Source organism: Aspergillus nomiae (genome assembly GCF_001204775.2).
Source record: "Aspergillus nomiae NRRL 13137 chromosome Unknown contig00173, whole genome shotgun sequence".
NCBI classification, from domain to species: Eukaryota; Fungi; Ascomycota; class Eurotiomycetes; order Eurotiales; family Aspergillaceae; genus Aspergillus; species Aspergillus nomiae.
Window position 1 is genome coordinate 19281 of NW_015378228.1, and position 25391 is coordinate 44671.

Below are 25391 nucleotides of genomic sequence, written 5' to 3' on the forward strand. Positions count from 1 at the left end.
TGCATGGCGAATCAAGCAGGGCAAGTGTCATCATTGCCAACCTGAAAGTCCGTTCCCTGTCGACTTTGGATCCCAATTCCGTGTCATATGATCAATGGCTGCCTGAGGATATTCCACGGTTAACACAGAACCAGCTGATGGAAGCTCCACATTAGGAAGTATTCTATTGCTTTTGTATACATTTCAGATACCGTACGCATGGGTACAGATAAATAGCTATTGTGTTACAGAGAAAGATATGACAAGAACCGTGAAGCGACATCATCAACAATGGCATCTATGAGCCAACGCCAGACCGACTTATATTGAAAAAGAACCAAACCCCTCGCATGGCCAATTACCTTCCCAAACACTGCAGAACGGTCGTAACAATATTTAGCTGTTTAACAACTATTGAGCACGGTAAGAACTACTTCTTCCGACTTTTTGCCTTTGGTGCCGTGTTAGACGAGACACTAGCTGCCCGCGACGTCGACGTAGAATTGGCTTTGCTGTTGCCTTTAACAGCCTTGACCTGCTTGTTCTATGAAACCATACACGTCAGTTGAATGCATCGGGCGTTGAACAAGACCAAACTTACCACTGCGCCGCCCTTGTTCTTCTTTTTAGCCGGTGCTCCATCATCGTCATTTTCAGCATCCTCATCGTCTCGATCACGTCCACGACCCTTGCCAGACTCGCCGTTGGCTTTCTCATCCGCAACTTCAAACTCCTTTGCAACAGTATTCAATAATGTAGTACAACGGCGTCCAATTTCCACGGGCGTTCGGCTAAGGAAGAACCAGTCGAACCGGAAGAGTGGGGACTCGCGAATTTCATCCCGGATTTTCTCATACAGTCCCTCACCATCCACTCCGTACTTATCGAGCATCACTAGTAAAAACCGATCCTCTTCTTCGGTATACACCTTCTTATTAGTGGTAGACACCGTGTAGTTAATCTTGAGTTGCTGAAGAGGAACGCGGTACATCTCCATCTTCTTGCGAAGCATTTTACGATGATGGTTCATCTTGCGCAGCTTCTCCTCTCCCTGCTCAACAACACGGAGATATTTAGGGTAGTCTTGGATCTCGGTGTACCGCTTCCAAAACACTTTGGCGTATTCTTCAACTTCATCTGGTTCTTTGCTATCCACTTCTGTGGCGATCCCAACATAATCAGTGCGTCCGAACTTGGCCGAGCCATTAACAAACTGCTGGAAATCACGGCGATTCCAGGTTGAAAAGCCTTCCTCTGACATTTCAGCCTTCTGCGTCTGCTCTTCTTCCGTCAATGGCACCGCATTGTCAATTTCCTGCTGCTCCAAATCGCGCTCGGCTTCACGCTCACTAAGTTCCTCTTCAGGCCCATCAGGTAGCGGAACTTTATAGCCGATCTCTTTGTGGAAGTAGGCGGTTTCTTTCTCCTGGAGTTCTTGGAGTCCCGGAGGGAAGAACTGCCAATCGTGAACAGCAATTTGCTTAGGTGCCCGCGGGACCTTCGGTTTGGGGTCAGCGGTTCTTCCACCAGTAGCTAGCGCTTGGCGATAGTATTTGTCAATAGAGTAGAACTGCTCTTTCCGTTCGCGTTTGGCCGGGTTGATCCAATTGAGGCCGATGTCCTTCTTGCGATCTGTGAAATCCTTTCCGTTCCATTCGTATGCACTTTCAGAGCTAAACTTTTGCAAATCATCGATACCAAGTTTCTCATATTTTTTGCTCAGTTCTGCAGTTCGCTCCTCACCCTTGCGTAAAATCGCATCGATATCATCATCAGAAATTTGTTTGTCGGCATTAAAAGGTGCAGTCGAATTGTCATTGCTGAAAACGTTCGCAGCTCCGTGCTGGATCATGCCAAGCAGTTCCTCCTTCGATGCGGCGTTCTTGGTCTGTTGCTGAGCACGGCCTTGTTGGATAACAAGCTGGTCTAACCGCAGCTTCTGGGCTGCACGTTCCAGGACCTTCTCTTCAATCGCATTCTCTGTGACAAATCTGAATACAACCACTTGCTTCGTCTGACCAATACGATGGGCACGGTCCATGGCCTGTAGATCAGCCTGGGGGTTCCAATCACTGTCGTAGAGGACAACGATATCCGCAGTCGTCAAGTTAATACCGAGACCTCCTGCCCTAGTGGTAAGCAAGAAGACAAACTTGTCCGATCCTGGCTTGTTGTACTCGTCAATTGCAGCGATTCGATCCTCATGAGCTGTCGTACCATCGATACGGCAATAATTGTACTCTCTGAAAACACAGTAATCTTCCAAGATATCAAGCACACGACTCATCTGGGAGAAAATAAGAACGCGGCTTCCCTGTTTCTGCATACGTGCCAAGAGCTTGTCTAAAATTGACATCTTGCCGGCGTTGTATACAAGATGCTCATCCGTTGTATAAGGAGGGCCCGGCTCAGCTCCTTCAAAAAGGTAGGGGTGATTACAACATTTGCGAAGTTGCATGACAATGTTTAATAGACGGGTCTTAGATTCGCGCTTTCCAGCGGCACCGTTGACAGCGTCGATATCCTTCTCAAGAATCTTCTGGTACCACTTCACCTGCATTTCTGACATGGGTACATAAAGATTGACCTCCTTCTTGGGAAGCAAGCTCTTCTCTACATCGCTCTTAACACGACGGAGAAGGAATGGTCGCAGTACTCGGTGAAGTTGCTGGACAACGGTGTCCTGGTCAGACTCTTGGTTTGAGAACCATTGATCGAATGCCTCCGAATCACCAAAAACATCCGGCAACAGGAAGTTCAAAAGGGCCCAAAGCTCATGGAGGTTGTTCTGGAGTGGAGTACCAGTAATTAGCAGTCGATTCCGAGAATGGAACACACGAATGATCTGTGCAAGTGACGATTCTTCGTTTTTGATTCTATGGGCCTCATCGATGATGATGTACTCCCAAGCGAACTTCTTAAGATGAGACTTCTCCCGAAGAACCATTTCGTAACTGGTGATGCACACATCGAAGTTCTCATCAAGAAGTCTTTCGTTTATTAACTTATGGCGCTCCTCCTTGTCTCCCTGAAGAACAAGAACATTAACGTCAGGTGTCCATTTGTGGAATTCGCGCTTCCAATTATCGAGCGTTGATTTCGGCACAGCAACCAGGTGAGGTCCCGTAATGTCGCAGACATGTCTGAGGTACCCGAGGAAAGAAATGGTTTGAAGGGTTTTACCCAAGCCCATTTCATCGGCAAGGATACCGGAGATACCATTCTCATGTAGAGAAACAAGCCAGTTCAATCCAGCAATTTGATAATCACGCATTTCTCCCTTAACGAATGGCGGGGATTCACGAAAGACGGTGCGGGTTTCGCCGCCGCTCTTCTCATCCTTCAATAACTCTGCGTCTTCCTCTTGTTCCGTCCTGCGACGCTATCACCACCTGCACCGCCTGAACGTGACGAGCCTTTTTTCTTGGCCTTTGCCTCTTCTTCATCATTTTGTCGGTCTATCTCAGCCATTATATCTTTGATCCGTGGGTTGGGGTTGGTTTCGATAAAGTGGCGAAACAAGTCGGTAAGTCCGAGGAGGTAACGGAATCTCCGAATCGAATCATCTTCCTGTAGTAGACTGTCATGAGAATCTCCAGCCGCGACAAGTGATATGACAAGCAGACTACTATACCTTTGACTCGTCCAGACGACCATGCTTTTTACCCAGGATACTCTTCCTCAAATGAAATGCCTCAGATCTCTTTCTTCGGCCGTCGACGGGAACTGTGTCGCCTGCAACACTGCTTGCTGTGGTGTTTGGGTTTGTGTCCGAATCCTGGTTCGCACCGGTTAGCCTGCGTGTTGGGAAGTGCTGGTAAATCGCGTAGAATGTACCGTGTAGTCTGGAGTGTCCTGGTAGCCCTGTTTGGAAAGTAAAGTCAGCATGAACCCAGGTCTAATAATATGCATCGCTTATCAATGCGCGAAAGCCAGAGCTAGTGCGGAAGCGATTTGACCAGGTTCTGTCACCTACCCCCATTTGCGCGTCATCTACGGGTACCGACGTGACGGGTTCATCATTTGCATCTGTCATAGGAGTATCTGCCTGAGAGGGTGTTTCTGAATTGGGGGCGAACGAAGGCGCCATCTTCGGTCTGGGCGCACTCCGCGCAAATAACTTGTGTTATGTATAGAGCCGAACACGCCTTGCCAGCGCTCCGAAAGCACGGTAGGCGATAAACTGAGTGGGGAAGCTAAGACGTTGATTGCCCACTGTTGTGAGATCGATTGGGGTGGGTGCAGGTTTATGAAGAAATTGATTCCCAGTATGCAACAAGGAGCGGGAATTGAACAATAAAGGTTGATGAAAGAAGTAGCCCTCGTCAGTCGCGCCGGGATGGCAAATGGAATTTCGTCGGGGAAGCGCGGCCGTCCTACGCGCTTATTGGACAGGGAGCGCGAAGGTCCTGCTTAGTCACATATGAGTCATCATTCGGCGGAAGACAAGTTTCCCCGCTGTGGGTCACGTTACCGGGACAAAAGCAAAGAAAGATCACCTGCACAAGTATCATCACTGATTATAGTCACCGGGTTTCCTTGCTTCCATTCAACCTAATCCCTTTCACTACATTTTCTAATTTTCCGTGGGGTGCGACCTGGTTTCCAGTTTTAATTGGTCTTGTTTTTCTTATCTCGTTTCTGTCTCAGCTCCATCTTTGTTGGTATCTTTTCAGGGAGCACGGTTCACCTCGCCCCTCCTAGTGGCGCCAACCGCATATTGTTTTGAAGTTAAGGAGAATCATTAGCACAGCTGCTTGATTTGCAGCACTATCTACCATGGACTCCATGAGGTCATTGAACACATCGCTACCTAGCTCGACTCCTCGCACTCAACCTCCTGAACAACTTTTACAATCGTTCAAAGCAGCCGCGCTATCTGTTACCAATCTTTATAAAAATGCAGTCTACGAGCAATCACAGGCTAAACAAGCTGGCTACCAAGAAGCAATTGAAGACCTACTGCATTTTCTAGACAAGGAAGGTCTTGGCCTTACTGGTGGCGAAGGATCGAAAATCCGACAATGGGCAGCTGAAAGGAGTGATGGAACCGGGACTCCGAGCGACGATGACGAGCCTGAGAAGCAACCTCGAAGCACTAGCCCCGTTGCTACACGCAAGGAACAAACAAAGCCAGAAGCTGCCCGACAGCCAGCCAAGTCGACCTCGACTGACGAGTCCGTTGCTACACAGCAACAGCCCCCACTTAACAACTCTCACGTCGCCGAGGCAAGCACTCTTGATAGACCGGCAGTCTTTACTTTCACCGCCGGGCCTTCATTTCCTCCATGCCAAGAACCCGATGTAGATATGCAATCCTCCGACAGCTCGACAGCCTCATCTCAAGATAGTTCACCTGTGAGTGTATCTGTTCTTCCTCGGACCTCTCGACAACAAGCCCGACACAACAACTTCTCACGGGCGAACCCTCGAGCATCCACACGGGAGCCTTCTGTCGGCGCGGGCTCAAAACGAAAGTTTGCAGTTCCCGACTTTTTTGACATATCGGGGCTAGGGAATAGAGATATATTTGGGGGCGGCAAACGCGGCCGTTTCACCTAGAGAATATAGTATCGACGATTGGACGAACCTCATATTCTTATGGTAACGCAGCGGTTTGATTGATGTTTTGAGTTCACGGTGCATTTGGAGGGAGTCTCGCATGTGGTCTTCTTTGGGCCACCTCTTGTTGTCTTCATTTTCCAGCCTTTTGTCTTCATTGCTTTCCTGTTTCTTATAACGGTTAAACATAGAGAGGTTATCAGATCTGGTGATACCCGGTGGGGCAGCTCTTGTGATGCTTGTTTCGTGTAATCCTTCACCTTTGTTCATGTCTTTTCCTTCATTTCTTCTACATGCATATATGACAACCCTTAGGCGATTGTTCTTGTTCTCAATCAGCTCTAATACAAGTGTTACTGGAAGCTAAGCAGGACACAATCTTGTATCAAGGTTACTCTATTATTCAATTAAAAGCCCTGTAAATACCCATTCCCACCAGTGTTGCGGAGATAGTCGCAATGCCTAGCCTCCGCGATCCCATTTTATACTTCGTAGCACTTTGCATGACCGCGCGCTCCTGCTTCTGCAGATTGCTCATGCCCGTATAATAGCTGTAGACACCGAGACCAATAAATGCGGCGGAACCTGGTTACATTGCGTATGTGTCAGACGACATTTCACTGGCTCATTTGAACGTTTATATAGACAAGTATATAGAAGGAAACTATGGAAAACTAACCTGTGACCCTGCAAGCTGTACAGTCGTCATATTGGTCTTCTGCCAGTAGACGTTTAGCGTCTTTGGACTCGACGTCCCAGGCGCGGCCGTTATTCTCCGAAGCTGAAGACATTGGAATCGGTAGGTTGGTTGGTCGCTAGTTGCAGCGGAGTAGTACAGTAGGTATGATCGAGTTTCTCGGAAATTGTAAAACCTATCCCTGGCCAAGATAGGACAACTGATCAGTGACTCGAAAGCAAAGAACTGTCTTGAATTTCAGCGAGAATCACGATACAAAAGAAAGGCGGCAATCGGCGGCAGAACAGGACAATTTAGAGATGTCATTAAATGACCGCAGCCCCATGTCGTTGTTTCTCCCCACCGATAAAGGAACAAGACAGATCGGCATGATGAGCGGGGAGATTGATGCGCTCTATATTTTCGATGAGCATAAGTATGCATATTTTCCGGTCTTCTTTAACTTCTGTTCTACGATAACTGACTTATCGATCCATAGCAGTCCTCTTGTAGAGCAGGTCTATCGCTCCCGGCCGCCCTCCGCAGCTACTATCCTACCCCTCTACCTCGCGCATCCAGCTCCGCGGCCGTCGCTCCTTTATATTCCTAATGTGACGCCGCCCGTAACTGTTTTCTCAATTGTTCAGTCAAACTTACTCTTTCTGGCGCTTTCCGAAGTCGATACGGAGCCACTCGTTGCACTAGAGTTCCTACATCGCGTAGTGGATGTACTTGAGGAATTCGTCGGAGCACCATTGATTTCACACAAGATACAGGCAAACTATGAAGTGGTTGCACAGTTACTCAATGAAATGTGCGATGCAGGTGTTGTATGCAATACAGAGCTAAATGCGCTACAGGAGGCTGTGGAAATGCCGGGGTGGATGGGGAAGTTGTTGGGTAATGTCGGGCTGTCTGGGTGAGTCTCTCATATTTAGTCCTATTTGGTCTTGTATAGTATTGTGGTTTAGGATTACCTACGTATTTCCTACTAACATGGTTACTTTCGAAGATCCTCTACGCCTATCTTGGGACCTCCGAATACGCTCAAGCGGTCAATCTCAGCCAATGCGGCGACTCAAGGACCTGCGATACCATGGAGAAGATCTGGAGTGCGGCACACTTCTAACGAGCTATATGTTGACATTATCGAATCGCTGTCGGTCACGATGGCGCCTTCAGGACGATTACTCTCTGCCTTGGTGTCCGGCACCATTGCCTTCACGGCCAAAATCTCCGGTGTTCCTGAATTACAGCTTTCCTTGACAGCTCCTGGTGGTCAACAAGCCATTGCGCGAAAGCTCGAGTTACCCGTTTTTCATCCATGTGTACGACTGGCAAAATGGCGAGAGCGGCCAGGAGAATTGAGCTTTGTGCCCCCGGACGGACGGTTTATTCTCGCAGGGTATGAGGTCGACCTTCTACCCATTGATCCCAGCCTCGATCAACCGCCAAGTCACATGGAGAAGCTCTTTCTGCCCGCCATTGTAGACATTCGTAAATCGCTGGGTCCGACCGGCTCCGATTTCGAAGTCCGCCTGATTCTCAACACAAACTTCCCGGGTTATTCATCCTCAAACCGGCCCGGAGGACGAAATGGCTCCGGTACGTCGACGCCGTCGTTTCTTGGAGGAGGCGGGAACTCCTCGGGCCCTGTCTTAGAAGATGTTTTGGTTACGATACCTATTCCAAAATCAGTCCGCAATATCACAGATATGCAAGCCAGCCGCGGTGATGCGCTCTTCTCCCCTGGTAACAATGTCCTTGAATGGCGAGTCCCGACCAAAGACGCTGGAACCGTCTCGGGCACCGCAACCCTCCGTTGCACCGTGGCCGGACATTCAACCGGCGACGATGATTTCGATGAAGAAGCCGAAGAAGTCGATCCGGAAGCAAACCTCCTCCAAGCTACTACGACGCCGAACCCTCAACATCCTACCAAGCCCCCGAAGAAGAGACAACGAAGCGGAAGACAAAGAAAAAGAAGAAGAAGAAGGTCAAGAAGTCCTCTCGCGCCGCCCCCGCCATACCAGATGCAGACCAACCGGAGATAGCCCAAGAGCCATCCCAACCGCAATCCCCAACACCTCCCCAGCCCTCCCCTTCACCTCAACCACAACCACAACCACCACAACAACAACCTCCAACTGACGACACCTCCCGCTCAATCTTCCACACTACACAACGCAAAACCAAAGCCCAGCTGAACACAACTCTCATGCCTAATTCGGCCGCGGTGTCATTCTCAGTCCGAGGCTGGCTCCCCTCGGGGATCAAGGTGGACAGTCTGAATATTGACCCGCGACGAAGTCGTGGCTTGGGCGAGACTGTGAAGCCCTACAAGGGAGTAAAGTATTTATGTGTCAGTCGAAAAGGAGTGGAGAGAAGATGTTGATATATATTATTATCATCCTATTATTTTGAATTTCTTTTTTTCTTTTTCTTTCTTCTTATTGCTGCTCTTTGGCTACATGGATGACAATCTAGCAAGGATCTCATATGCATGATAAAGCATTCATCATTCGCATGATACGGATAATGATACTTGACATACGTTCAAATAGAGTACATAGAACTAGACTCGTGATGAAAGTGGAAGAAGTTTGTAGGTTAACAGTACATAACCAGCTAACTCGAAGATTCTGAATAAACATCGTTCGTATAACTATACACTTTCGAAAAACTGACGACGCTACCTAACCAAAACATTATATATCCGAATCGAGAATATTAGGTCACATTAAAGCTTCGAAGCACGGCGTTCAAGAACCTGGAGCACGACATAGGCCACTAACCAAAAGCAGATTGTGAGTAAGGTCACCGTAAATAGGGTATTAGATTAGTAGAGTAGATGGGTGTAGAGTGAACGAAATGGTATCTCAAGAGAAAAAAACACAATATAGCAAGGAAATGGAGGGAAGGAATGGTCGTAGCGTGTTCATTCTCTGACTGGAGAGGCACGGACAGTAAGAATTCAGACGTTGCAAGGATCGACAGGGTGATATGTAAGGGAGACCGAAGCGGGGCCGGCGAATGTGTCGGGTATTTCGACGCACGAGACGGAAATAATTACTTACCAGCAGCGACAACGACGGCTCTGCCAGCACCAGCCTTCGCAGAGCCTCCACCGAGAGTGAGGATATAACGGAGCCAGCCGAATCGGATCTTGTTTCCGTTGCGATCGAAGTCGGGTGCAAGAGTGCTGGCGGCCTTGAACTTGCTCAGCTTACCCGCGTATGGCGGGTAGCGGATCGAGAGGATGGATTCGAGCCAGCTGGGTGTGCTAGTGATGGGACGACGGTGAACGAAGACGTCAAAGCTGGCCTTGCCACGGTAGGCGCCGTGGCCACTTTCACCGACACCACCGAATGGCAGGGTAGGGATATGCAAAGCCGCGTCGTTGACGGAGACACCACCAGAGCGAGTAGTAGAAAGAACTTGGAAAGCGTCAGACAATGTCAAGCAATAATAGAATGAAGACGTGCGAGAACATACCCTTGTCAGTATCTGCCTTAGAGCCGAACGGGTAAAGGCCCAGAGGAGTGGCCTGGATTCCATTGGCAATGTTGACTGCCTGTTCGACGTTGTCCACGGGCAAGATAGGAATCAAAGGACCAAAGCTTTCCTGAGTCAGCATCGAATCATCAACCGAGTCTACCAGAACCAAGGTTGGCTCGATGAAGCGCTCCTTTTCGTCCATTGTACCACCCATGAGAATTTTGCCCTTGGTATTGTCGAGCATTGACTTGATGCGGTGGAATGCACCTTCATTGATGATGCGAGAATAGTCTGGCGATGCCTTGGCGCCCTGAGGATAGAATTCATTATAAGCTTTCTTGAACTCCTCTATCACGGCAGGCACAAGGTCCTTGTCAACCAGCAGGTAGTTTTGAGAGGTACAGATTTGGCCGGAATTCATCAGTTTACCCCACAAAAGTCTCCGCGCAACGAGTCTGGGGTTGGCGCTCTTGGTAATGATGGCCGGGTTGATGCCACCCAGCTCCAGCACGACGGGGGTCAAATGAGGAGCGGCTGCCTTGGCGATGATACGGCCTACGGTGGCGCCACCAGTGAAGAAAATCTTATCCCATCGCTCAGCGAGCAAAGCTTGGGTCTCCGGGATACCTCCTTGAATAACAGTATAGCAGGACGGATCGAGGGATGCCTCAACGATGCGTTGGAGAACAACCGCACAGTTGGGCGCATTCTCACTAGGCTTAATCACAACAGTATTACCAGCTGCGATAGCGCCGATGACCGGACCGAGTGTCAATTGGAAGGGATAGTTAAAAGCGCTGTTTGGAATAGTGTATTAGTATGCTTCCGCAAGCGATGAGTTCGGGGCCTTTTGGGTTCGGATTATAAGGGGCGCCGGGGGAAACTCACCCAATAACCAGAACACAACCCAATGGATCCTTCCGAATCTTAGGACTCATGAATTTGAAGGACAAATCAATATCTTCGGCTTTCTCATCCTTGGCCCACTTGTGTAAGTTTCGCGTCACGAACACGATGTCATTCTGCAGCCATCCACTCTCAGCGACCTCGGTTTCGAAGCGAGGTTTACCCAAGTCCAAAGCGGAGGCATCGGCGATCTCTTGCTCATGATCCTTGACACTGTCAAAGCAAACCAAAAGGTGTCAGCCATACTATGCATTGTGCAGCTTATTGCCGACAGAGAAAAAAACCTACGCCCAGTAGAGCTTCCGAAGCTGGACCAGTCGAAACTCAAGGTCGCGAGTCTTATGTTCCAGGAAAGTCTTACGCAGGGTAGACACGCGACCCGGAATATCCTCGACGGGCGTGAACTGAATCGGGGGGATGTTCGAAGCGACCATGGTGGTAATCGTTGGTAGAAGGGAGAGGACGGGGAGTGGCGTCGGAGAAATGATGCGGAGGCGGGAGCACCCCTAGTACTAGTTACTAGTAGAAATTATCGCTTTGCCCTGGGAGCTTCCAAGGAGAGACGATAGACGGAATGGGATATCTCGGGAGCCAAGGGGAAAAAGAAAATCATATATAAGTTCATTCTTATTCTTGATTACGCAGATGGTCGACTAGACTAATCGAAAAATAATACATTCAAAGTCACATCAGCACCCACATGATCCTTTCCCCCCTCATCGGCAGTGACAGCTGGGCCGCGGCATTCCTCCTCCCCTGGCCATAAAGTTGGGGTCGGACGAGCGGTTCCGCACCATTCACCATTCGAGAACGAACTCCCTTACTAAGTTGAGGACTGACAAGGCAGTTATCAAGACTGGTTTTAATATTTCCTCGGCTTATTCTCAACTCAGGGTGAGGACCAAGTGTGTCCAGCTACGGAGGACCACCACCAATGACTTCTTCTCCACGACATTTTAGCTCATCGTTGTCATTCGGTTTAGGTAAGGATCGGCATTATCTGGCCATGCGATCGACGGAACCTCGCAAGGAGTTCTCCATTGGGCGTCTGCTCCAAATCTCCGAAACAAGACTATGACAAAGTACTCTCTTGACAGACTCCACCATAACGATGGCATAAAAATAAATAAATGCACGTCCATTTCAATGCTTATTCAATGAGCCAGGTCCAGCCCTCAACCTATATAAGCTCGTTCCTGGTCTCGGGCTGACACTAGCGTCCGATGTTTCAAGTTCATTTTGCTGTTCACAGGACCTATCTATGACTATCGGTGGAATCAAAGACCGAAAACAACCTGTCCCAACCCCGTCAGATAGCACGATTAAGAGAGTCTTGTTTTGACAAATCCCTCGAGATACTCATCAGGTCAAGTCTTAAGTCCGACAGGCAGTCTCGAAGATTAGAAATTCTCTAAGGACTGGAGTGACAATCTCATAAGTCGAGCGACAGGGATGGTTCAAGTTTGATCACTAATCTCGAGCCGAGCCAGAAGATTCTCCCGCCAATAATCATCTCCAAGTGGGGAGTCTGGTCGAGTCTGACGGCACTTGGTACTTCGTAAATGATACTACCATTGAAAGCCAGAAAAAGAGGCAAGTCTTCCGTGTTATTTCCTTTGGAGGGTAGTCGACCGCGGTCTCGCGTTGTCCGCGGATCCCATTTTCGGAGTCCGCGGGTCAGGCAAGTCAGAGGTCTTTTCGGTTGGTGGCGGGCGCCGAAAGCCACTTTTGCGAATTATGGTTGTGAAGGCGCGGGTGAGTAGTAGAGATAATGGTACTGCTGATTGAGCTAATAGGAGAGGCGGATGTGGTTGTAAGATGAGAGGTACAGTTAAGCACATCCCATGATATGACCCTGTGGAGAAGGCCACATGTATGGTGATACCAGTTCGCTGGGTAGGCTTAGTCGATCTGTTATTTGAAATGCACGAGATTGTTCAGCCAGATTGACGTATGTTGATCTTGGGTATCTTCGTGCGAGACTCCACCGGCACCTTGGATCGAGCATTGGCCATGCATACAACGCAGATCAACACAGACTACTTCTTCATCCGCTTGTAATGACCCTCCCAGGGGAAATAACGTGCTGAAGGGCCATCTGCTAGCAGCCTTTCATGCCATGAGGATATCGCGAATCGGGTGACTCCGTATGGCATGTTCAATATGAAAGGGGACTGGCGTGGTGGCGGCGTAGTTGTGTCAATACTGCGTTTGCTGGGCATATACCTCAACGTTGAGGTTGGAGAGCCGGGGACGAGTGAGATAGACACTACGAGACTATAAGATGCCGTATAGAACCCGTACCCCAACCCGGAGCTATCCTAGGGTATCACTGTATCAGTCACTTTAGTTTCAGCGCCAGCCCCCTTAGGGCTTACAGTGTAGACACCAGTGTGGGTCACCACGTCCTAAGTATCTGGGTACGCATGGTTGTAACTTGTCAGGCAAGTGATTATTAGACCCATTATGTTCAAGGCACCAACATCTCCTAGTCCGGTGTCTCCACCATGCCTATGGGCAACGATTTGCGCCTACTTAAACCAGGCCCGGATCTTGCTAGACTAGTGCTAGTTCGGCTGGCATGGCTGAGAGCTGTAGAGTGCTTAGGGCCCGTCCCTCTAGCCTACCGCATCTACTAACTTAAATACAACGACCGCTGGTTAGAATACGATCAGTTCCCATACATTTCACCCGCCATCTACCGTGGCAGGGGTAAAGAAGAATGGGTCACTGAACAGTGGATGTGCTCTTTACAGACTTGTGAAGCTCTGGAAGGGCATATAAAATGGAATAGCTCTAATGAAGACTTGAACAGAATTCATCAGAAATGTCTCTACTCTGCATGGAGAATACACACCACTTCTGTGTACCAGAGTATAGATCTATATACTCGAGTCCAGAACCACTGTGCCGTCGCAGGAATGCTATAGCTACATCGATCACTTAGAAAAAGTAAACTGAATGAATACTAGTGTGATTGCCTGGAGAGAAATCCCACTTTGATGTGGAATTAGGGCAAATTCAACTTAGACTGCTTATCATTCCCGATATCTCCGTATAGATGATCCATGAACTCTCCAGAGGATGGACCTCATATACCCCAGCAGAGCTTTAGTATCCCGAATAACGTCCCATAGTATAATCTCAAATACTTGTATCTATATTTCTATACATCAACAACATAAACAGCAAGATATTAAATGACCATCCCTATCCCTTCGCATATCCAGCAACCGGCCAATTATTCAATTCATGGTCAACCCCTCGTCATACAAGTGCATCATTGCGTGACCCAGGTTATCATCGCCTTCGGACTCCGGAAAACTGTAGTATGCAGGTACATTAGGGTAGAACCCAGCAAATAAATTTAAATCTTAGGACTGTTCAAGTATATAATCTCAATACGTAAAAGATGACGTCGCTTAGCAGCGGGTTCGAAAAGAGTATACATTCACATGCTGGGTATGAACTATTGACAGGGATCAATGGCTGGAGACGGCTAGCCACGGTACGCCGCGGGGCTGGCAGAATTTTTGAACACTTTCCGAGGTCGTTCGTCGCATTGTGTATCTTTTGGAGGGTGCTTGTATGGGATTTTCCAATGCTCAGAGCTTAGCTTTAACTAGCTATAACAAATATACATAGATATTACTTTGTTTGAATCAATTATTACGCTGATATAGCCTGGTTTCATGGAGATAGAAGGGGGTGCGATTTACGAGTAAAGAGCCGTTTTCAAGCTTTGAGGTCCAGAAGGCCTCACTAGCGCGGATCTATCTCAGACCGCCTTTCTCTTTAGTATGGAAATACCGCCAAGGATACGCACTCTACCGAGGTACTACGAATGAGCTTGCTGCACGAAGAAAAAGAAGAATGCGATAACTAGATCATGCTATGAAAAAATCGATCCTTTTGTCAAGGGAGCTACAATCTATACATCAAAAACTCCTAGTGGGTACTCAAAGTCGGCTAAAAACACAACAAAATCATCAAAAGCGGTTTGTGAGCTTAAGCTCAGTGCTTGAACTGATCTTCCGTCACACCCTTGCCCATGGCCGCGGTGCTGCTAACACCGCCGGTGACCATCTTCAGGAGGTTATCCACGTAGTTGGCACCACTCCATTTCTGGTGGGTAACCACGTCGACTCCCTGTTCCATCTCCGGCTCTTGGACCAATTCACCGTAAGCGCGCATGCCATGCTTGGAGTAGGCCTTGGCGAACTGGTCAGAGATGAGGGCGGTAGTGTGCAGACCAGCGAGGGTGATGAACTGCCAGCAGTAACCCAGAGCACCCAGGCGCTTGATGTAAGTCTCCTGCTCATCGCGGGGCATGGCCTTCTTCCAGTTGAACGAAGGCGACAAGTTGTAGGAAAGTCTAAAAGTTCTTCGTTAGCATCTAATACCGTAGGCGCTCAAGTGATGCCGGTCTACTTACTTTTGCTCGGGCCAAACCGCGTGGATACCCTCGGCAAACTCCTTAGCCTGGGCATAATCGGGGAGCTTGCTCTCCATCCAGATGAGGTCGGCGAATGGAGCGTAAGCAATACCACGGTTGATGGCACACTGGGTGCCACCCTGGAGCCGGTAGTAGCCCTCACGGGTACGAGGAGCATCCCAGTTCCAGTAGATGTCCTGTCCAGTGATGTTCTTGGCGATCGCGCGAGCGTCAAGGTTGCTCTTGCCCTTGGCGGCCTTCAGGTATTGATCAATGAGGGCTTGCTTGTTAGAGTGGGCACCCTTGTTGATGACCTCAATGACGGCATCGTTGAAAAGCTTCAGGCCAGCCTGGGCAACCCACTGGTCCTCGATAGCCTGCAGCTCGTCTCCCTGTTTTCCAGCTTGTTCGGCAGCCACCATGAGATCTACGAGAGGCTTAAGGTTGGGGTTGGTGGAGCCGACGATGAAGGCATGGTCGCGGTGATCGATGGTAGAGGTGATGAGAGTAGCAGCTTCCGCGTCGGTTCTAGCAATGGCAAGAAGGTCGGTGCCTAGGGATAATCAGTGGACAAGTTCTTTCTCTACTTTGAAAATCACAACAAGGACGGGAACACATACCCATGATATCTGCCTGCGCACGGATGGCGACCAAACGGTTGATGTGTTCGCTAATGGGCACAAGAACCTTTCCAGCCATATGGCCACACTTCTTGGTACCAGGGGCCTGGTCCTCAATGTGGATACCGGCAGCACCGCGCTCAACAAAAAGCTTGGTCAACTTCATGACAGCGGTCAAACCACCGTGTCCGGTGTCAGCGTCAGCATGATGGGACGCATGTAGTCAACGTTTGCCACATTTCCGCGCTTCTCCTTGGGTGTCGTGATCCGCTCCTCGCGCTGTTTCCGGTCATGGAACAGCTGGGCCATCCAGAGCTGGTTTACCTTGTTTGGCACAGTGTTCTGGTCCAATTAGCAAAGGGGCTATTTAATTCAACATGTTCGAATCGAGCAGAGCTTACCATGGGGTAATCAGCAAGATCGGGGGACGGCTCATCGGTGGAGGAAGCAGTGGAAGAGCTCTGCCAGCCAGAGACATAGACGGTGTCAAGGTACTTTGCCATCTGGGTGACCATTGTGGGTTCGAGACAGCCGTAGGTGAAGCTAGCAACTTTGTTCTAAACGACCAGGTATTAGCTACTGTTCCGACTTGTTTCGGCTTGAAGAAATACCTCGAAGTTGCTCTCCAAAATTTTCCAAAGCTTCTTGCTCTGGACATTCGACGGGTACTCAATCTTTAGGTTTCCACGCTTGGCCACAATCTGCTCTGCTGAGAAAGGGCGCTTGGTGTGTCGCCATCTGGAATCGGTCCACCAGGCCTTGACGGCCTGGACGTCGTCCTGGTACTTCTTGTCCTCGTCTTCGAGATAACCCATGGTGATGAAGATAGTAAGGGGTTTTTAAAAGTGGGTAGATATAGAAATAATTGCAATAATATAATACAGTAGGTACTATGATATAGTCCCCTTGTCTGATCGGAATATAGATAATCAGAAAGAATGAAAATCAAGGGGGAGAGAGAGATTAAAAAAGAGTCTGCTCTTCAGAAGCTCTAAATGAATCACCAGGCCAAAGCCAAGGTACTTATTGAGTTGCATGCGCCATGAAAATGCGTCAGAGGGCTGGCCTGCGTCGGTAAACGCTCGGCTCAGCGGGACAAGAAGGAATGTCACAGAGCTCCGGCTTCGCGTCAACCGGGGGTAAAGTTACTGGGATCTTCTGGAGTCACCATTGGACTAGGTTTACCGTAAACTAAATTCACAAGCCAATGCCGATGGTCGGGCACGGTGACTGGTGCTGTGTTCGGAAGAGAGGATCGAGACTTTGGGAAGATCCTCGGTCTAATGGGACCTCTGATGTATTCGCCACTATGAGTATCTGCAGGCCTTATAATTCAACCACCCCAATAGGAATCGTTCTGAGATCGCTGACCGGGCATTGACTCATACCTGTATAACGGAAGATGCCCCTTTTTTGAAGCAATTGATTGTTTTGTTGAAGATACACAACGGAATGCATTCCAATCACTCTGAACTACTGTAGTTTAAAGAAAGTTAAGATGACGTCGAAACATGTGCTTATTCTAAATAACCGTACGTGACAATACATGCCAGGCAAAAGGGTAACCCCTTCTAGTAATCTTCCGTACTCTACATTACGCAAAACCAGCTATTCTGAGTCATCAGGACTCCGGGGTAAAAACAACTCTCCCCTTTCTCTCTTCCCCACAACCACGCATTAGTAACTGAACAACAAGGATCACATCAACGAGATTGGTCGCTTGAATTCTAGATCCCTGATACTTCAGCCTTCATGGATGACTTTTATCCATCGGTAATTTAGCCTACACTCCGCGGGTGTTGCGGAACTGACTTCCAAATTCGATATCGATACAAGCAATATCGGATTAGGCCCAGAGAGGCAAGTACCTCGGTAGTCAACACACCAATCACGAGCGCCCGTGGTCTCACTCTTGAGATACACGAGAATGGCCTCGGGTAAATAAGGAGCTATTTTCGTTTCGGTGTTGACTCGAGGAGTGTCTCGTGCAGGGATCATAGCCAGTATACGGTATATAAATCTTCGGACGTTGGCCGAAGAGCCATATCACTTTAATAGAGGAAGCGGGAGAGGGATGAGCTTGGTGAGGGGGTTTCTGGAAAATCCCTCGTATAGAACGAATGATATAACCTGAAACCTGGAGTGCAGGTCGATGGCGAATTCACATGCAGGAATTAATATAATCTCCATTTGTAGATGTCTTGGAACAGTACTAGTACTAGGTACAAATGCATGTGTCAATGTGAGATATCGTCATGTTAGAGAATTAAATGGTCCGTATTCGGCGTGATACAGAGATCACTTGCGGACGCTGCCTGACCGAGCTCCTTTACACCCTAGCACACAGCCTTCACTCAAGGTCCTTGTCTAAGCGTGGTACTGTACCCTGTGGAAATCTGGATATTGACACTGCTGTTGTTCAGAGTATCAGGGATAGGATCTGCTGAACATGAAGGATACATCTGTCTCTAGATCAGAGACCCTATTGGCATGGTGCGGAAGGGAATAATAACGCGATGTGTCGCATATCGTTCATGGAAATCTTTCCTTGCCAATCCATCTACCTTACTAGTAAGCGCCGAGACATACCCCACAGGGCTGAACACCATCGCACAGACCAATAGAAATGGTCCGCCGCTACGGAGTACATCTCAATCTGGAACACATTCGAGCTTCCATGCTGGGAAACAGACTCCTGGAAAAAGCCTGTTATGTTGGATGGAGCACTCATTTTCAGCTCGATATATTTCACGGTGTTGGAAACAGTGCCTCCATGCGTTCGTACAAGATGGGGAGACTGCCTGTTCTAGCAGGCATAAGAATGCTACGTTGATTTTCCTTGTCGATGGACTAGTCTACGATAAAAGTGCGTAATGATGCATACCTTTCTTATGTGCGATGCCAATTCTCAAACAAGAGAAATGCTTTGGTAACCCATACCATGTTCGCGCATTGACCAGTCAGTGCGTCCAAACTGGTTATTTCAACACAATCGATATTTCTGTGGGATATCGGTCGAGCCCCGAATACTTCTATAATCGAGCTACTGCCACCTAACAGGAGATTTTGTTTGGCAAAAGGCATGGGAAGCAACCCTAACCCGTTTGAAGGGAATCATCCGCAGTGCCTATGGTCGATATGATCGGGCCCTACCGAAGCCGGAAAACTAGAGGTCTCGATGAGGAAGAACCTCACATCCTTCTCCAGTGCCATGGGCGGCACGACAAAGGGGTATCTGGAGGAGAATTGAATTCTCGTTTGAAAATGAGTATCTGATGAGAAAGACGTTTATAACAGAACCCGAGTTTCGCGACGACGAAGGCTATAATCGTATGTGGACTTGCATGTGTGGCTGAGATCATTTCATAAGCGCGTTATAGTGCTCACCGAGACCGTACGTATGCCGATAGTAGGCCAGCCAAATGATACGTTTGCTCTTCTGTTCCTCATCATACTCTTGAGTATCGCCTTCGATCTTTTCAATCCTTCCGTCACCTTGTATGACGTTGATTTCCACGCCATATGCCCTAGCAATCGCTAATAGCTCCAATTGCCCACCCCACTCTGCTGTAAGCTTGATCTTGCGAGTGTATAGTTCCAAAGGCTCCTCCATGAAGGGCACAAAATCATCCTGGTGCTCGTTTATGAAATCGGCCGTCACTGCCCTAACTGCTCTATAGCCATCGTGTTGAGGCGAAGCTACCGTATCGATGCGAGACTGAGTTGGGGTCTCAAGAATGATTCTTTTTGGGTCAGGTTTCAAACCAAGGCCTAGCATTTCCAGCTGGTAGGCAATAGCGGAGTAGAGACAGTGCCCATCGGGCTTTATCTCGACCTGCTTCAACCCCAACCGTTTAAAAACGCCATCCATAACCTCTTGCTCATCTCCACGATGATTTGTTTGTTTTGCGGCTTCTTTCGCGGCAATGGCAGACTGCGCCGCTTGCTCCGCAGCGCGACGTGCCAGACGAGCCTTCTGGCGGTTTGGTTTCTTCGGTCGCGGTGACGGGGCGGAGGACTCTGAAGTTGCAGAGGATGTATCTGGGGAATTGTCTATCGATGGGGGGTTCTGTGTACCATCGGTTTGGTCTTTCTGTGTTTTATCTTCTTCCGAACCATTCAAACTGAGATCTTCCAGGTCATCAATGGGCGGGGCAGGCTCGCCATTTAACTCTGCAATCTCGGCCTGGTGTCGTTCGGAAAGTTCCCTCTGAAGCCTATCGCATTCTTCGTTAATTCCTCGGCGGGTTTTCTTCGTGGCAGATTTCTTCTTCTGAGTGATACGTGCTTGGAGATCTTTTTGCTCCTTGCGGTGTTTCGCTAATAACTCCTCCATTATTGTTGGGGATAAAAAGCAAAAGCAAATTTATCGGTCTAATTGGAAATCAAAATGAGAAGAAGAGAAAAAAATGTTTTTGAAAAGAACGCAGGCTATGAAACTGTGCGAAATGTTGTTGTTGCTACCCCATCTCAAGATCTAACAGAACTGTTACAGCCCCGCAAATCCTTTGCGGGCTGGCTGCCCTAGACGGCATCCTAAAAAGGTATAGCGCATCGAATGTGCTGTTGGTTCAACACCAACTTGGAGTGTTCATAATCCAATATCAAGATTCAAGCTGTGCCCAAGAATTCCGACAAGATATTCTTGTAATTTCATTGAGGGGTTATCATGATCTTTGATTTTTGGGCTGATTGACATCTAGAACGATGTCAATGATCGCATTAACGTTTCTCCTGCGCCGGAGGTCGTACAGCCTCGGTATCTTCCGCTCAGTAATCTCGGCCGTCGGATGCTAGGAGCTTTAAGTAGTAGGTATGGCACAAAAGTCCATCTACTCCTGGATATCCTTGACATTACCCAGACTGCACCCACCTTGAACATATACTGAACTCTATTTCTATACAACACTTCGATACTTCATTAGCAGTTTGGCAATTTTGAGTGTTTAGTGCTGTTATCATGGATTCCCAAAACCTTTTCGATGTGAAGGTCAGTTATGAAACTCCAAGAAAGCCCCTGAACCCTTACTGAACGCTGTAACTAGGGCAAAGTGGTGCTGGTCACCGGTGGAGCCAAGGGAATTGGTCGCATGATCTCAGAAGGATACGTAGCCAACGGGGCCACCGTTTACATCTCGTCTCGTGATGCCAAGGCCTGTGACAAAGCCGTAAACGAGCTCAATGCGCTCGGCAAAGGAAAGGCACACGCCATCCCCGCCGATTTTTACAAAGAAGAGGATGTTAAGAAATTGGCTGAAGAGCTTGGAAAGCGCGAGAGCAGTACGTTCTTGGCTAACGCCACTCAGAGATCGCATCCGGCTGGGCTGCCGTCCTGAAACTAACTAATTTACTATTCAGAGCTGCATGTTCTTGTGAACAACTCGGGATCAAACTGGGGTGCTCCTTACGATGAATATCCTTCCTCTGCTTGGACTAGAGTTCTCACTCTGAACCTCCACCGAGTCTTCGATCTGACGAGGCTCGTTACCCCCCTGCTGGAGAAGGCAGCCACTTCGGGCGACCCAGCCCGCATCATCAATATCGGTAGCATCGATGGTCTTCGGGTCCCAGCACTTGAGACCTTTGCTTATAGTGCCAGTAAGGCCGGTTTGCATCATCTGAGCCGAGTCCTTGCAAACCACCTTGGTAGAAGAAACATAACGTACGTGTTATTTCTGATTTGATAAAACGCCCACTAATAGAGCCACCTACAGATCAAACTCGCTGGCTTGCGGCCCCTTTCAGAGTAAGATGATGGCTGCCACCCTTGAAACATATCGGGAGCAGATCGAGGGCAATATTCCACTGGGCCGTATTGGTACCCCCGAAGACGTGGCCGGTGCTTGCTTATTCCTGAGCAGCCGTGCTGGTTCGTATGTGAATGGAGCCACTATCACCCTGGACGGTGGTAGCGCTATTGCTGCCAAGCTGTAAGATCTAGGCTAGCTGTAGTACATATCAAGAAATATTGACGCCACAATCCTGTGATGAACAAGATAGCGTCCTGTTACAGAAGGTTTAACCTAAAATTCCATTTGCATATCGATGAACCATTTCTTTTCTTTTTCTGAATCTTCACCTGCAGGCATATGTACAATGTCCATGCAGATTAAACTTCTAGCCAGACACGTTTTTTTTAGCGGGCGTCTACCAATATACTGCTGGTATTAGTAAATGCTGAACCCTATTGACATCATCGAGCATCTACATCGCTCTGTGCGCATACTATCATGACATAACAGTGTCAACTGAACGGCGCCACATATGCCATAATTGACGGAAGTTTGCGGCAAGTATCGCCAATCTGCCATGAATAGGGAAAAAAGCATATTCATTTGGGATGGCAAGCCATCAGCCCTTCTGATATTAAGATCGACTTACGGATGACTTCGTTTCGAGCTGAAGTGTCAAGGTGGCTGTACGGGATGTGCAGCGGATTTGTTTTGAGCTCGATGAAAGTACTGGCTCAGAAAATTCCCTCTTATATTGCTAGCGATCATCCTCTGGGGTCCGATCTAAACCAGAGCGGCGGATCGCGTGGGGTTGAGGCTCGCTGCAGTCGCAATTGGTCTGGATTAATCCCTCAATCTGATACTACTTACTTAATACAATTCCCTGGTGCGTTTCACGTGAGCCGTCATATTATTTATTGTAATATAGATCTATATGCTATTTAAACCTCAGGACATCGAAGAATTCCCCATGGCCCTGTGCTGCGCTTTTGGTTGCAGCAGCTTCACCCTCGGCGATTCTGTCCCTAGTGTGCCCTAATTTCTGAATATCGATCGCTCCAGCATCAATTGCTTTCAGTCAACATGTGGAAGCCGCCGGTGAATTTCATCACCTTGCATTGTATGTCGGAAGGTTCCGAAGGTGTTTTTGTAAAATACTGACTTACTCGCTCACGAGCGTAGATACATACATCATTCTCTGCAGCCTATCGGGGATAGTTATACTTTACCCCTATGGTAATTTGCGCGCGATCGATGCATTCTTTTTCGGAGTCAGCTCTGCCACGGTGTCAGGACTTAATGTGTTGGTCTGACCGTTTCCTATAATATTTGAAGAGTGATTACAGAGAAGAATGTCGCTGAGCAACTCTTCGTTCAGTGTGGATCTAAAAGACCTAAAAACATACCAGCAGCTGTTTGTATACTTCATTCCCACCATTTGCAACATGTGCTTCACCAATATCCTTGTGGTGGTCGTGCGACTCTATTGGTTTGAGAAACGTTTGAAAGAGACAGGTACTTGACTGGCTCTTTGGTGCTCATATCGGGGATGTACTGAAGCGAATCATCTGATAGCTCCCACTGCCTTTCGCCCAAGTTCACGTTCAATAAATCCTAAGGCATATGACTATGACCAGGAGGCACAACCCAGAAACCTGAACACCAGCCGTGTCCGGGACTCGGAACAGACTGCCAGAGAGAAGCCCAATGTGGACAATGAGCACGTGGCAGGCTCGAGCAAAAGCCAAACAGTGCCAGAAGAGTACGTGAAACCCGTCATTGCTTTGTGTTTATAGCCCTTGGTGTAAAATTTACTAAACTTCCGATCTTACAAGTAGCCTAACTGACTCGAAGCCTCCAGATGGCCCGGACTCAGATATTATTCAGCCAACTAACCGTCGCATCTCCTTTGCGGACAACAACAAGGCTCTATATATTCCATCTCCACGAGAACGTGATAGAGGTAAGGAATCTTACTTTTGTCCTGATGACCAAATCGATGCTAAAAACAAAGGCCAGCCTATAGTAGAGGTAGACGAAAGAGCAAGCAAAGATGGTACGTCGGCTTATTCCTTCTGTTTGGCAGGAATGATAGACAAATGGCTCATCGACATCAGAGATATCGGAATATGTCGAAAACGACGACGCCAGGTCAGAGATTCGCCGCCGATTAAGGGACACTTCTAACCCGCTCGAACGGGTTGCCTCCTCCCTGTTTGTGCTTGGTTCACAGCCTAGCAAGACTCAAGGCTCTCAGCTTCGCGAAGCTGTCTCCCTATCTAAGAGTTCGAATCTTCCGAGTATTTCAGCAGAAGCTACCCTTGGCAGGAACTCGAAATTCTATAACCTAACTGCTCAAGACCGGGAAAGGTTGGGAGGTATAGAGTATCGGGGTCTCAAGATATTGCTCAAAACCGTGCTAGGTACCGATACTACCCTTGAAGAAGCTATCTAGAGGATTAGACTAACTCTAAAGTAGGGTACTTTTTCGGCCTTCATCTAATTGGTGCAATATGTCTAGTAGGTTGGATACAGTATGCTGCTCCTAAGTACCGGGACTACCTAAAGGAATGTGGGCAGAATCATATCTGGTGGTAAGTGCATCACCGAGCAGTATCATGCCTCATATTACCAACCAGGATCATGGGACTGTTTGAAGGATTCTCCCATGGCATTCTGGCACGGAATTCAATAGCCTAGTGTATACTCATATATGTTCACCTTTTAGGGGGTTTTATGCGGCGCAAACGATGGCAAACAACCTGGGGTTCACCCTCACCCCAGACTCCATGGTCAGCTTCCAAGACGCAACTTTTCCCATGCTGATTATGACCTTCTTAGCATATGCTGGTAATAATCTATATCCTGTTTTTCTGCGTCTTATTATATGGACTACGTACAAATGTACTCCAAAGAACTCGTCGCTCAGAGAACCCTTGGATTACCTCTTGAAGTATCCTCGCCGATGTTATACGCTGCTCTTCCGCAGCAAACCAACTTGGGTTCTCTTTGGGATTATCTTCGTCTTGAACTTCGTCGACGTTCTCTTGATCGTTGTGTTGGATCTGCATAACCCCGCCGTCAACACCCTTTCCGGAGGACCGCGAGTGCTGGCCGCCATCTTCCAAGCCGCATCAGCAAGGCATACGGGGACATCGAGTTTCAACCTTGCCGATGTAAACCCAGCCGTCCAATTCAGCCTACTCGTCATGATGTACATCTCTGTATTCCCTATCGCTATTAGTATGCGTGCGTCCAATACCTACGAAGAACGTTCACTTGGAATGTTTTCCAGCGATGGCGAGGTCGACGAGAGTAGTAATACTACGACTTACGTCTTGTCCCACGTGCGAAACCAACTCAGTTTCGATCTGTGGTACATCTTCCTTGGGATATTCTGTATCTGCGTTGCCGAATCGAACAGGATCATGGATCCTTCTGAGCCGGTAAGGTCGTCTTCAATGTTCAGATATAGAGCAAAGGTTGATGAAGAACAGGGGCTCACTGTCTTTGCCATATTCTTCGAGGCTATTTCTGCATAGTAAGCTACTGGGCTCCCGAGACTACTCCAGAGAGGTGTTAATGTTTTATAGCGCAAATGTCGGCCTCAGCTTGGGCTATCCGGGCGTCAATACTTCTTTGAGCGGGCAGCTGTCGACTTTCAGTAAAGTCGTTGTCTGCCTTATGATGATTCGAGGAAAGAACCGCGGACTACCCTATCAGTTAGATCGGGCTATTCAACTTCCCAACGAAGGCTTGGTTGATGACCAAGTGGATTCTGGGTCAGACAATCTGTATACGGACGGCAAATTGGATCCGATGGATGTCCGAGACCTGAAAGTGAAACGGCATCACACCAAATAGCATCGGTTTTGGATCACACGACGATACATCGCCCGAATAGACACCTATACATGTTTTAGAGCGAATGGATTCTGATAGACAGCAAAGAATTACCACTTGGTGGCCTACGATCCCTCCCC

General features: G+C 48.3%; 9 protein-coding genes across 9 annotated transcripts; 4 read left to right on the top strand and 5 right to left on the bottom strand.

The window, feature by feature from the left end:
- Positions 1–242: 242 nt before the first annotated feature.
- ANOM_006621 (putative SNF2 family helicase/ATPase) lies at positions 243–4069 on the bottom strand (the record flags this gene model as incomplete). Its single annotated transcript, XM_015551877.1, has 6 exons — positions 243–523; positions 581–3353; positions 3392–3549; positions 3614–3757; positions 3817–3843; positions 3956–4069. The coding sequence occupies 6 exons, from the start codon at positions 4067–4069 to the stop codon at positions 410–412; spliced, it is 3330 nt and encodes a 1109-aa protein (XP_015406024.1). The 3' UTR covers positions 243–409.
- A 689-nt stretch (positions 4070–4758) lies between these two features.
- On the top strand, positions 4759–5541 carry ANOM_006622 (uncharacterized protein; the record flags this gene model as incomplete). Its single annotated transcript, XM_015551878.1, has 1 exon — positions 4759–5541. One exon carries the CDS (start codon positions 4759–4761, stop codon positions 5539–5541), a length of 783 nt encoding a protein of 260 aa, XP_015406027.1.
- Positions 5542–5944: 403 nt separating this feature from the next.
- ANOM_006623 (uncharacterized protein) lies at positions 5945–6332 on the bottom strand (the record flags this gene model as incomplete). Its single annotated transcript, XM_015551879.1, has 2 exons — positions 5945–6126; positions 6221–6332. 2 exons carry the CDS (start codon positions 6330–6332, stop codon positions 5945–5947), a joined length of 294 nt encoding a protein of 97 aa, XP_015406026.1.
- A 229-nt stretch (positions 6333–6561) lies between these two features.
- On the top strand, positions 6562–8271 carry ANOM_006624 (putative AP-3 adaptor complex subunit mu; the record flags this gene model as incomplete). Its single annotated transcript, XM_015551880.1, has 3 exons — positions 6562–6653; positions 6717–7136; positions 7230–8271. 3 exons carry the CDS (start codon positions 6562–6564, stop codon positions 8269–8271), a joined length of 1554 nt encoding a protein of 517 aa, XP_015406029.1.
- A 533-nt stretch (positions 8272–8804) lies between these two features.
- On the bottom strand, positions 8805–11055 carry ANOM_006625 (hexadecenal dehydrogenase; the record flags this gene model as incomplete). The annotated part of the gene is made up of 5 exons (XM_015551881.1): positions 8805–9007; positions 9295–9654; positions 9713–10512; positions 10604–10834; positions 10910–11055. The coding sequence occupies 5 exons, from the start codon at positions 11053–11055 to the stop codon at positions 8958–8960; spliced, it is 1587 nt and encodes a 528-aa protein (XP_015406028.1). The 3' UTR covers positions 8805–8957.
- Positions 11056–14635: 3580 nt separating this feature from the next.
- Positions 14636–16491, bottom strand: ANOM_006626 (isocitrate lyase 1; the record flags this gene model as incomplete). The annotated part of the gene is made up of 6 exons (XM_015551882.1): positions 14636–14996; positions 15057–15609; positions 15677–15815; positions 15857–16018; positions 16078–16233; positions 16288–16491. 6 exons carry the CDS (start codon positions 16489–16491, stop codon positions 14636–14638), a joined length of 1575 nt encoding a protein of 524 aa, XP_015406031.1.
- Positions 16492–19034: 2543 nt separating this feature from the next.
- Positions 19035–20012, bottom strand: ANOM_006627 (deubiquitinase OTU2; the record flags this gene model as incomplete). Its single annotated transcript, XM_015551883.1, has 1 exon — positions 19035–20012. One exon carries the CDS (start codon positions 20010–20012, stop codon positions 19035–19037), a length of 978 nt encoding a protein of 325 aa, XP_015406030.1.
- Positions 20013–20636: 624 nt separating this feature from the next.
- On the top strand, positions 20637–21730 carry ANOM_006628 (short chain dehydrogenase/reductase family; the record flags this gene model as incomplete). The annotated part of the gene is made up of 4 exons (XM_015551884.1): positions 20637–20666; positions 20722–20956; positions 21035–21338; positions 21391–21730. The coding sequence occupies 4 exons, from the start codon at positions 20637–20639 to the stop codon at positions 21608–21610; spliced, it is 789 nt and encodes a 262-aa protein (XP_015406033.1). The 3' UTR covers positions 21611–21730.
- Positions 21731–22491: 761 nt separating this feature from the next.
- On the top strand, positions 22492–25272 carry ANOM_006629 (putative potassium uptake transporter; the record flags this gene model as incomplete). The annotated part of the gene is made up of 10 exons (XM_015551885.1): positions 22492–22528; positions 22591–22711; positions 22787–22923; positions 22984–23170; positions 23247–23371; positions 23423–23464; positions 23526–23831; positions 23888–24002; positions 24137–24949; positions 25002–25272. 10 exons carry the CDS (start codon positions 22492–22494, stop codon positions 25270–25272), a joined length of 2154 nt encoding a protein of 717 aa, XP_015406032.1.
- Positions 25273–25391: the final 119 nt, after the last annotated feature.